The sequence below is a fragment of the Leucopleurus acutus genome, assembly GCF_964270905.1.
Source record: "Leucopleurus acutus genome assembly, chromosome: 2".
NCBI classification, from domain to species: Eukaryota; Metazoa; Chordata; class Mammalia; order Artiodactyla; family Delphinidae; genus Leucopleurus; species Leucopleurus acutus.
In genome coordinates this window covers 155,696,540-155,709,345 of record NC_139143.1, presented here as the reverse complement: position 1 = coordinate 155,709,345, position 12,806 = coordinate 155,696,540, and the positions used below count along the sequence as shown (strand labels likewise).

Below are 12,806 nucleotides of genomic sequence, written 5' to 3'. Positions count from 1 at the left end.
CCACTTTTTGGCCTTTTATGGTCTGCCTTGAAACTGTCATGGCTCTGGCGGATGTGTCATTTAGCATATGCTAAGGTATTATGATGCCCATAATGTATTATGAGCGTATAATGAAACACAAGATCTACAAGAAGTCGAATCTTCTGCCATCTTGGACCTAATCGGTTCTAACCAGTTTTTGTCATGTCCTTAAGGGCTATGTCATGCTTTTAGAGGTTGTCCCCTGCCCATTTTCCTCCTGTTTCATATACACCATGCAATTACCACCACAACCAGGATATAGAACAGTTTTATTACCCCAAATATTACCTGTGTAGTTTTGCAGTCAGTTCTTCTTTCACCTCTTGGTCCCAGGCAATCACTGATCTGCTTTTTGGCACTCTAGATGAGTTTTGCTTGTGGCAGAATTTCATATAAGTGAAAATCACACAGTATCTACTCTTTTATATTTGGCTTCGGTGTTCCTGTTCATTTTAATACTTAGTATACCTTGTGTGAATAGACCACTCTTTGTTTGATGGATATTTGGGTGATTTCTGTTACTGACTTGAACTTGGGTATGCTTGCCCACCACACAGCAAAGCCAGTCTATTGACACTGACTGGGTTGTGGTGAAGGAAAGTACAGCATTTATTGCAGGGCACCAAGCAAGGAGAATGGGCAGCTCATGTTCTAAAAACACAAACTCCATGATGACTTTCAGGAAAGGACTTTTAAGGCAACATTAGGGGTGGGATTGCAGGGTGCATGGTCAGCTCATGGACTGTCTTCTGATTGGCTGTTGGTGGTGAGGTAACAGGGTGATGTTTTGTTAATCTTAATCTTCAACCTTCTGGTTCTGAGCAGTCTGGGGTCTACCTGCTTGTGCTCAGCATGTAGTCACCATCCTCCACTTGGGTGGGGAGGTCTTAGTTCCTGCAACTCAAAGATATGCATTGGATTGTTATGTATATCCCTTAAGAAGGAGCTAGGACTCTGTTTTATTGCTGAACTATTGTTTAAGCTATTATTACTTTTCTTACTTGACTGCTTTTCCTTTGTTTCTGCATTCCCTTACTTCCCTAATTAGTAACTGCTTAAGTCTGCTCTTTGGAACTCAGGGAAGGCCTAGAAGACTAAAGCCTTTTTCTACAAACAAGAAACAGGGGACATGGAGAGGTCTGTCACCCAGAGGGCCCTATAGGGTCCTGCTTGTTTTCATTTACAGTTTTTAGAGATCGTGAATAAAAGTGCTATGATATTCATATACAAGTCTTTTTTGTGTGTGTGTGTGTGGTACGCGGGCCTCTCACTGTTGTGGCCTCTCCCGTTGCGGAGCACAGGCTCCAGAGGCACAGGCTCCGCGGCCATGGCTCACGGGCCCAGCCGCTCCGCGGCATGTGGGATCTTCCCGGACCGGGGCATGAACCCGTGTCCCCTGCATCGGCAGGCGGACTCTCAACCACTGCGCCACCAGGAAAGCCCCATATACAAGTCTTTTTATGGACATATGTTTTCATTTCTCTTGGGTGTATAGCCAGGAGTGGTCAGACCATAAAAACAGTATCCCAGTCACTGCTACTACCACCGTGGGAGTAACTTATCAGCCATAAACAAACCTAAAACAAAACTGAATTATATAGAGGAAAATTAAAATTAGAAAATGAGAGACTAGGTCAACTTCAGATCGCCACTTCAGATTTACCTCTCAAATTCAAGAAAAGAAATGCCTGTGCAGTCCACATGAGGTGCACTTCTTTCACGTGGCTCTGTGAGGTGAATCCATTGGACATTTTGGTGGAAGACTTCCAACACTGTTTAACAGGTAATTTTCCAAAAAAGATAAAATCATGGCTCTCATCCAGATATAAAATGAAAACATTTAAAGGTTAGAGAAAGACAGCCTCATCATTAAGGAGGGAAACAGACAGCTATTACAACCAATTATGAATTTTTCCATTATCAATTTTATATGATTGAAAGTTGGCAAAATATTAAAGATGATAATTGAATTAATACTGCACCCATCTAGGTGTTCATCTGTTTGAGCAGTAAAGGCAAACAATTCATGTTATAAAAATGTCCATACTTTTCCTTGACTTTATTAGCAAAGCCACTATATTGTAATTAAGATTTTCTTATAAATTGTTTTGTTTTTTTGTCAATTATATCACAAAGACTGGGAAAAGAGAGTGTAAAGTGTGTTGTTAAGAATTTTATTGTTTACATATTGGAATGATATTTTGAATATACTAGGTTAAATATATTAAAAATTTTAAATTGTGTTATTTTGACAATACCAGCTTAATAGACTTTCTTGAGTCATTTTGTTTCTTAGATTTTTTTCTTTAAATTAGAGGTTATTTGTTCTGCTGTAGCAGTAGAAATTGGAATTGGCAAAAAAGATTTCTTAAAAGCAATACGTGGATTTAGAAATGAACCACGAACTTCACACATCAAACTTTGTAATGGAGTCTCATGGTAAATTATTGTTGTCACAGAAGATATTAAACAATATTTTAATATCACCTTATAAATTGCTGTTACTTATGTTGCAGTTTCACCATCTCTTAAAGCAGTAGCTAGGCAGCCGTATGACATGTCTTAAGATCTCCTTTGGGACTTCCCTGGTGGTCCAGTGGTTAAGACTCCGCACTGCCAATGCAGGGGGCCCGGGTTCGATCCCTGGTCGGGGAACTAGATCCCGCATGCCTCAACTAGAGATCCTGCATGCTGCAACTAAGTCCTGGCGCAACCAAATAAATAAATAAATATTAAAAAAAAAAGATCTCCTTTAATGTTTTCAGTGCTGGGATATTATAAAGAAAACCAAAAATAGCAGACTAAACCTTTATCTGTGGTGGTGCTAATAAAGTAGTCTATAGAAATCAGTTTGGGGTTATTTTTTGGTGTATCTTCTTCATAGTCATGCATGATGAACGTACTCTAAAGTAGCCCCCGTAGTCTCCTCCTCCTGGAGTTCATTTTTTTGTGTAATCCTACTCCCTTTGAGTGTGGCAGTACCTGTGACTTGCTTCTAACCAATGAAACATAGTAAGAGTGACAAGATGTCATTCATGTGGCTAAATTATGGTATATAAGACTTTGTCTAGTTAGTAGACTTACCATAGAAACAGTCTGTACTGGCTTGGTGAAGTAGGCGGCTATGCTGGGAAAGCCCTTGTGACAAGGAACTACGGTAGCCTGTAGGAGCTGAGGTTGGCTTTCACTTGATATCCAGCAAGAAGCTAGGGCCCTCAGTCCCATAGCCACAAGGAAATTAATTCGGCTAACTTCCTGATTGAGCGTAGAAATGGATTCTTCCCTAGCCAATCTGCCATATAAGAATGCAACCTGGGTGACACATGATTGCAGCCTTGTGAGACCCTAAGCAGAGGACCTAGATAAGCTGTGCTTGAATTCTTGACTGACAGAAACTGTGAAATAATAAATGTGTGTTGTCTTAAGTGGCTGTTTGTGGTAATTGGTTATGCAACGGAAAATGAATACATCATTCAAACTTACTTTTTCCACTTTTTTGCTTTAATCTCCTTATATTTTATTGCAGTGTTACTTTCATTGTATCTGCTATGTGGAATTTCTTTTGGCTAAAATATTTTTAATCTTTTAAAAAGTGAAAGACCAGATAGCCAAACTTAGATTTCTTTTTTTTTTTTTTTTTTTTTGCCCTTCCTCCATCCTTGTCAAATGATAAATGATAACTGTATGTTTAGGTTTGTAAAAACCACCACATAATTTTCTGGGATGGTTGTACCATTTTATACTCCTACCAGTGATAGTGAGAGCTCTAGTTGGCCCACATCTATACTAACAATTGTTATAGTAAGACTTTAAATTTTAAGGCCAATCTAAGTGGGTGGATAGTGTTATTCATTGTGGTTTTAACTTGCATTTCTTGGATGAAAAATGATGTTAATAATAACGACATAAAGCAACCAACATTTGTAAGTAATTACTGTTTACTAGATTCTATTCTAAGCACTCTATGCATAATAGCCAAATAGTCCTCATCACAGCCCTATGATATATGTGCTGTTATTCCATTATTGTTGTTATTATTATTACTGCTACTATTATTATTAAGTAGCCTGGGGTTGGGTATTGGCGAGTGGAGAATATTGAGTAGAAACTCAGGACCGTGGCCTTAACTGCATGGCCTTGGCTTGGGATGGAGATAGATCGCAGCTAGTCTGTTAGATGTGGGAGTGTGGGCTTCTGTGACTGACCCTCATATTATCACGAGACTTTCCCAAAGTGGGACCCAGTACTTGTTCAGAGGTGCTAGATTTCTGAGAGAGTGTTTCCATTTTCGTTATAGAGAACAGGGGATTCTGGAAAGGAGCTGTGAGAGCCAAATGACTGGGCTGGTACATGGAGAGGGAAAGTGAGTGTCTGTAGCTGCCAGGTGGGGTGGGTTTGCTTGGGTCATTAGAGCAGTGGCTTTCAAACTTTTTAGACTATGACCCTCAAAAGTAAATAGATTTTTACACTGTAAACCATGACACATGTTTACACTTGTATATTATACATATTTCAATAACAGTTGTCACAAACACAAATTGCACTAAATAATTCTTAATCCTTAATCTGTGTGAAGCACTTCAATATTTTCTTTTCTATTCTATTTCATTCTGTTTCCCTTTTAAGAAAATATTGGTCCCGACTTCCTAAATTGATCTCATGACTCACTAAAGAGTTGTGACCTGCAGTTAAAAAAGCACTGGTTGGAGTATGAATTAATCCTTTGAACGTTACCCTAGAAAAACAGTTTGACATACTTTGTTTGTCATCCAGGTGAATGAGAGGAGCCCATCAGAGTTGGCAGGTGCTCCAAAGCAGGGGACCAAGACTTTTTGCTTAATCTCAGCTCCCTTAGCTGTCAGTATTTAGCTCAGTAGTTTACTTGATCAGTTGGCCAGGCTGCTTTTTGTCAGATGGTTTCTTATGCGTTTGCACTTATCTTCTCCTTTAGATTGGGAGCTTGCCCTCCTGGGAGGGTAAGACCTACAATAATAGCTAACCGTTCTGTAGCACTTCCTCTGTGCTAGGCAGTTTTCTGTTTTACATATATTAATCTTTACCACAACATACCTCTTAGGTACCTTAGTAATTTTCATTCTACAGATGGGCAAATCAAAGCATGCAAAGGTTCAGTGGTTTACCTTTTTTACAGTTCTTTTGCAGCTTACCTCACCTTACCTTGTATAACATCTGCCATATAAATTATTTCATTAATAGTTTCTGATGAAATTAAACTAAATAGTTTCTAGGCTTATTTTTCTTAACTTTCCTTATGGCTTTTTTTTTTCTTTTTACCACAAGGTTATTTAAGTAATTGGAGAGTAATAGAAGTTGAATTTAAAACGATGCTGGACTTAGTCTAAAGAAGGAGTACAGAGTTTACTTAAATTGGTCAGATTCTGAATTTGAATAATAACTATGCCTTGAGCCCCAACATTACAACTCTGTCATCCTCCATCAGGCCTGGGTTTGAGAATGAATAATGTTGCAGAAATGCCCACATATTCTTAGCTCATTATTTACTGATTTGGGATCCTTAATATGCTTTGTTCCATTCCCCTGCCCGCTGCAACAGCTGTTATAGTCTGGCCCACGCCTCCTGAGTTAATAGTATTTCTGTCACAGTGTGAGTTTTCAAGTTGGTATGTGCAGTTTCTGCCAGAGTCTTTATTGTTGCCAGGTCTCAGGGTTGGAGGTTGCAGCTGATTTGTGGGGGAGGGGATTTGATGCTTGTCACTGAGGAGGAACAGGTGCTCCCTGGGGCTCTGATTTGTTGCAGGCTCAGTGTGAATGATGTCAGGCAGATCAGAGGACAGCTGATTCATTTGGGATCTGGGACTCCTCACTCTGCCTCACTGCTGCCTTTTGTGGTCTTAGGTCTTTTTAAGGGGGGGTTCTGAAAATCATGTTTTTGAAGAAAAGTGCTTTAATTTTTCTCTTATATTTGGGAAGCCTTTGTAAGTTTCTTTTGGTTTATGACTGCATACCCCTTGTGTGAGAGAACTTCCTGCCAAGATTCCAAGTGTGAGGGGGCAAAAGCTTGAGTAGCCAGGAAAATCATGAAACGGAGGAGAGAGAGACTGGGAGCACCATGCCTGCGGATTCAGTAAGGAGGCTGGGGTCTCTGAGTGGAAACTGGCAGGTGTCAGGAAAAGAACTAATGCCAACTAACACGCCGTCATTTGCTTGGAAGAGACTCTGGTTTGGAGATGCCTGTCAGGAAGAGGGCTGAGCTGGCTTAATAGATTCAAGGTCAAAACAGTGATCCCTGGCAGAGGCATATGGGGTTTTCTAATTCTGAAAACTGAGTTAGATGTCTTTTAGTGATTCTTAGGTACTTGGGAAGCTGGGTTAACTGTGAAGATCCTTTTTTCCTGTCTTGCAAGCAAATGTGTATTTAAAGTTAGTGTCAAAGCCCCATGAATGTGAGAAACAAATGGAAATGAAAGTATCTCTGCCTTTGACTAGAGAGGGTATTGTATTTCTGCCCTTGGCCTGTCAGCTCAGGACCTCAGATCTCTACCCTTGCAGATCCAAGCCTGAGTCTTTTAGGGTATGACCTGAATTTTATTTCTATGTTGACCAATATAGAAATAGTACTTAGGTAAGGATTTTGAAGCTGGGGAATGGAAGAAGACTTCCACTTCAGGGTAGCTTTCCCAAGAGCTGCTCAGGCTTATTTAATGAAGAAGTACTGAGTGAATTGATCAGCAAATTGGGGACCAGGGAAAGAAGTGCCCTAGAATCCATGCCACCTCAGCGATCTGTCTTGAACTGCCTTTGCTGTAACTCACAGGGCAGAGGGAGAGCACTTCAGATTTTCTTCCCCTGAAGGGTAGTGGTTACGTGGAGACAGCATAGCTACTCAAGTAGGCAGACTTCATCAGTGGGCTTCCTTTGGGTCCTTGCCCTTCCGTGCTAGTGGATGCTCATTGATTGAACTGATGATTCTACCAGACCTTGGGAAATCAAACTTATTTGAAGTATATAATTGGAAGGATTGGCACACTTTAAAAAAATGGTTTAGCCCCACATTAAAACTATGAAGTAAAAGACCACAGTAGAGAAGCTTCATCAACTAAAGTGTCATTTAAAGTAAAGATAACTTGTGAGCAAAATTGGAAAAATTTCAATTAAGTTTGTAGTTTAAGAAAACATAAGGGGTTAAAAATCATGCTCACCGAACATTAGTGTACTGGTAATTGTAATCATTGTATCTGTTTTAGTGACTTTGAATTTGGATTAGGAAAACTCTCCCTGAGGATCTAGGAAGTAGTTAAGGAAAACTCTCCCTGAGGATCTAGGAAGTAGTTTATCAATCACCTTTCCTTTTCCAAACAATCCTTTTTAGACTCTAGGCCCAGAGTCTAACCAGTTTGCAGAGTGGTAATTAAGAGCAAAAAAGGAATGAGATTTGGTTTTCAAAGATTTTTTTATAATCCTTATTATATATTCATCACATGGCTAAGCCTCGTCTTATGTGATAAGATTTAAGACTCCAGAATTTTGTAAAAGCAATATTATTCAGGTTAACAAGAAAAGTGTCTTGTTGTATGTTCTGATTAGCTCTAGCTTATATATACTGTTGACCCTTGAACAACACACTTATACCACAAATTTTTTTCAATAAGTATGTCCTAGGGTACTACACGATCCACAGTTGGTTGAACCTGCAGATGCAGAACCTCAGATATGGAGTGCCGACTGTGAAGTAGGCGGATTTCCAACTGCGAGGGGAGTTGGCACCCCAACCCCTGCATTGTTCAAGGGTCACCTGTACTAGGAGCTGATTTTTTAAATTCTTTAGATGTTATTTAGAGCTCTTTAGCGAAGTGAAAATTCTTTTTGAAAGTGAAAAATTAATCAAAAATATTAATATTTTATTAATTAAAAATTAATATTTTGCTTGTAATTTAAAAAATATGTTGAATTTGTGGAAATTTGGATATGCCTGTAATTTTAAATAGTTGTCTGCCATCCACTTTCCTATCCTACTATATCCTCATATTAAATACTCATCTGAGAAATATACTGAAGCCAGCTAGAGGGATAGTACATAGGAAGGTGAAGATTTCCTTTGAATATATGTAATTAAACACAAGCAGAATGTCACCAAATCCAAACAGGCAGCAATAACAATACAGGAAACTAATATCATTTTAAAACAGGTGCTTATATGATACTTAATTTTTTTTCCTATCTTGGAAATAAAATATTGTAGTTAAATGTGGTATTTGTATAGAAAGCTATGCCACTACTATAGCAAATTAAATGCTGTGCATCTGTCAGTTCTTTTTCATCATCTGTGACAAGTCTATAAATGGTCAACAAAATGGAAATTCATATTTACCATCTGTCTGTTTTCAGTCTAATGATCTCACTTAATAGTCTTCTTTAGGACTTAACACATCAAGATGGTTAGATTGTTTTTAGGGGGAAGAAGTAACCTGCAAAACGAAAATTTAAATAGAAGCAAAATTTATTATACAGAGTAAAGTAACGTTATTTGGTGTACTCCTTAGGCAAAAGTTAGCTAAGTAACTTGGTATTATTGTAAATGTAATCTAACAACTTAAAAACTATTAAGAATGTTTACTTTTATTGGCATACAAATTTTTCTAGGAAATTTTAGTCATTGAACACAAAATATTATCTACTGCTTGCTAATTGATGAGTTATAGTAAATTTACAATATTTTCCCAGAAGCCAATCTAAATACTTTGACTATCCAAAGCTTAAATTTTTGGTTTTAATTTTGTGGATTAAGTTTTAGACTCAGTGGTCATTCTGCATTGGTACTGGGTATGATATTTGAGAATGGTTTTTGACCACTTACTTTTCTTGATCCTCTTGACTAACCCACCTTGAATGTTTCTTTTTGGCTGAGAAATTATCACTGACTCTGTCTTCTACTGTGGTACCTTGTCAGAATCTCTGCTCTTTGTCGAGGATCTGAAGTAAACCGGCTCATACTTTCACCCACATCGGCTCCAACCCTATCCCTCACTCAAGTCCCATTTAGTGCTGATTGTGCTCTGGCTACTTCTCCTCTTGCCTTTTTCCTGAACACACAAGCCCACAGCAGTCCTGGCAGTCCCAGTTCCAGCCGCTCACTGCAGTGGAGGTAAGAAACCTGCTGTGATAAACGTGGGCCTTGGTGATTGCTTCTGGCCTGATAGGTAAAACCTAGACCTTTCTCATTAATAATGGGGAGAAATGGAATGAAAGTTATGGCCCTCTGTGAAAGGAATTTCACAGATCTCTGTTGCATTCAAAATTAGGGAGAAAGTAGTGTGGCATATCAGTAGTTGAATAATTGCGTGTCCATCTTAACTGATGGACAGTCCTGTAACCACCCCATCGGAGAAGCATAGCATGACAGGATGCTAGAGCTCTCTGAGGGTTGAATAGTCCAAACCCACATTTTACACAAAAGGAAAAAATTGATTCCAAAACAGGTTAGGGGATTTGTTCAGGTTGCTGAAAATAACCCCCTCCACATTTCTTCCTGTCTTCCTTATGTTCAATGTTATTTGAGTACATACTATGTGCTGGGCACTGAAGGAACAAACCATGATCACAAAGAGGTAAAGTCCCTGTCCTCAGGGAGCTTAGATTTTAGTGGAGGGAGGCAAACAAATTAGTGAGTAAATATTTAACAGATGGACATAAATGATACTGAGAAAATAGGGTAGGCTAAGGGCAATAAGAAATGTGGGGCCCAGGGGTTGACATTTCATATAAGATGGCCAGGGAGGTCCTCAGTGATAAGTTGACATTTGAGTAAAGACCTGAAAGAAGTCACGGAGCCAGAATAATGATATCTGAAAGAAGAGTGTTTCAGACAGAGGCAACAGTAAGTGCCTAAGACCCGACCTAAGAGCTTGCTTTGTGTGTTCTTTGTGCAGCAGAGTCCAGTGAAGCTCCTGTGGAATGAGAGGTGGTGAGAGGTGGGAAATGAGGTCTGAGATGTAGTGGGGAGCCAGATATAGTAGAGCTTTAAAGCCATTATAAGGATTCTTATTTTTATGCTCAGTGAGATGAGAAGCTATTGACGGGTTTAAAGCAGAAGAATGTCATGATCTGACTTAGATGAAAAGAATCACTATGGTTATAGTTAGAAGGCTACTGTTACATTCTAGGTGAGAGACAGTGGTTTGAACCCACGATGGTGCAGGTGTTAAGAAGTGGTCAGATTTGCGGATGTATTTTGGAGGTAGAATTGATAGGATTTCTTGATGGATTAGATGCAGAATTTGAGAAGAAGATGAGTTAAGGATAATTGAAGATTTGGGGCTGAACAGCTAGAAAATTGGGGTTACCATGAACTGAGACTGGGAAACTGCAAGAGAGAGCTAATTAGACATTCAGTTAGAGATATGTGAGGTCTGGGCTAAAGAGCTGTAATTAGGAATTGTCAGCGTATAAGTGAAATGAATCATTAGGTTTGTGAGATCATCCAGTGAGTAGAGAAGGAGGAAATGTCAATGGATTGAGCCCTGGGGTGATCTGACTTTAAGAGGTTGGCCATTACCTTTATTACCTTCTTTGAAAAACCTCTGTTCCTCTTTTAGGCTTATGTCATTCCATTTTTTCTTTTATCCATGCTCATTGCTATCATCCACTAATTTAGTTTTGTTCTCTGAATTCACATTCAGAATCTAGGACAGAATCAGTTTTTAATGAACACAGTGATGAACCTAAATTCTACAAAATTCTTACCACATACATGTGCCTAATGAACATGCTGTTATTTAGCAATTGAACAAATACAGGTCAAAAGAAGAGAAAAATGATTCCAGTAAACAATGTGAATAAGTGAAGAAAATTCTAGAGCTACCGGCAGTGAATTTGACCTCTATTTAAAAATGGATGGGGCTTCCCTGGTGGCACAGTGGTTAAGAATCTGCCTGTCAATGCAGGGGACACGGGTTCGAGCTCTGGCCCGGGAAGATCCCACATGCCGCGGAGCAGCTAAGCCCGTGTACCATAACTACTGAGCCTGCGCTCTAGAGCCCCCATGCCACAACTACTAAAGCCTGTGTGCCTAGAGCCCATGCTCTGCAAAAATAGAAGCCACTGCAATGGGAAGCCCGCGCACTGCAACGAAGAGTAGCCCCTGCTCACCGCAACTAGAGAAAGCTGCGCACAGCAACGAAGAACCAAAGCAGCCAAAAATAAATAAATAAAAATAAATAAGTTTTTTAAAAAATAGATGACCCAGGAAAGAGGGTACTAGGATCTACATACTGCCACCATACAGTGGCCATATTGGGATGTCTTTTACTTCCATGGAGTATAACTATTTTTATGGGCTGAATTGTGTCCCCCTAAAATTCATATGTTGAAGCTTTAACCCCCAGTACCTAGAATGTGACTGTATTTGGAGATAGGGTCTTCACACAGGTAATTAAGGTTAAATATGGTCATTAGGGTAGGCTGTCATATGACTGGTGTACTTATAAGAAGAGTGGATTAGGTAGGACACAGACACAGAGGGAGAAGACAGACATTTATAAGCCAAGGAGTGAGGCCTCAGAAGAAACCAACCCTGCTGACACCTTCTAGTCTCCAGAACTGGTAGGAAATAAATGTCTCTTGCTTAAGCCACCCAATCTGTGGTAGTTTGATGTGGCAGCCCTAGCAAACTAACACAGCTGTTGAGGCTTTTGGTTGCATTGCCCGAAAGGGCTAGAAATAGTAATTAGAACTGGCCCTGCTCAGAATCTTAACCCTTTTATTGACTGCATCTTCGTGATGACTTAGGACCTTACGAATTGTTGTCCATAGTAATTTGGAGGACAATCAAGACATGGTTGCAACGGGAGAGGCCACAACAGTGAGAGGCCCGCGTACCAAAAAAAAGACATGGTTTTAAAATGATGCCCACTTTAACTCTTATACTACATTTCCGTTTTTTCCTTGATGAGAAGGGATGGGTCTGTTATAGACAGGCCTTGATGCTAGCTCTCAAGTGTCCTGGATGGGTATGATCAACCTTAAGAGGCATAATAAATATGATTGTGATTTGGGTTGAATTAATTAACCTTGAACATTTAGTCAACTTGTACATCTTCTAAGAATATGATTCTAGCCTGCTGATTGGTGCTGAGACATGGGTATTGCATTGTTGATATAACCCTATTTGAAGGAGTACTAGATATGGTCCTTGGCATAATTCATGCCCCTAGAGAGAGGAGGCAGTTGTGTCTTTGGCCATTCATTGGAGCTGTAGACCTCCTGGGGATAGAAGTTTGGTCTTGGCAACTTCCTGGAACATAGAATGGCTTAGGTTTTGGTTCAGTTTTAAATTGCCATCGTCTTTGTTGGCCCTAAAGTGCAGCAAGAAATCCTCATTAGAGTGAACGTTGTATTGGAAGGGTTCTAGCTGTAGCCTGCTGCCTACTGCATAGGAATTCTTTTCATATAGTCTCTAGTGGAAAAGCTATTCTTTGGTTGAATATCTTCAGCAGCAAGAAGTTCACTACTGAAGTTTGCAGCTGGGACTAATTCAGCTCTCTGTCTCCTGTGTCACATGTGTGAGAAGCTTTCTGTAGACTTTTATGGCAAAGGACAGGTGTTCCTTTGGGCCTCCTCCAAAACTAGGCAGCCTTTGAAACCCTTTTTTGGTAGTGTCAAGATTGTTTCCTACCAAAGAGAAAGCACTATTTTCATTTTACCAACACCTGCTTGTCTTATCTGTCTTTTTTTAAACTGCTTTTCAAAGTAACTCTAAAAGAGGAACGTCTCCAGAACTTGTTCTTATCCTGGCCCTGTTGTGGGCA

The 12,806-nt window shown here is 39.6% G+C and overlaps 1 protein-coding gene across 5 annotated transcripts in view; it reads left to right on the top strand.

Moving 5' to 3' along the window:
• MAST2 (microtubule associated serine/threonine kinase 2) overlaps positions 1 to 12,806 on the top strand; it is a gene marked incomplete at both ends in the record, with an annotated part of 203,511 nt that overhangs the window by 102,996 nt on the left and 87,709 nt on the right. The window contains one exon of one of the 5 annotated variants that reach the window (XM_082833894.1): positions 8,951 to 9,145. The exons of the other annotated variants lie outside the window; for them this stretch is intronic. Coding sequence (XP_082690020.1) covers positions 8,951 to 9,145 — 195 coding nt within the window. The remainder of the gene's footprint in view (positions 1 to 8,950; positions 9,146 to 12,806) is intronic. 5 annotated transcript variants of the gene reach the window in all.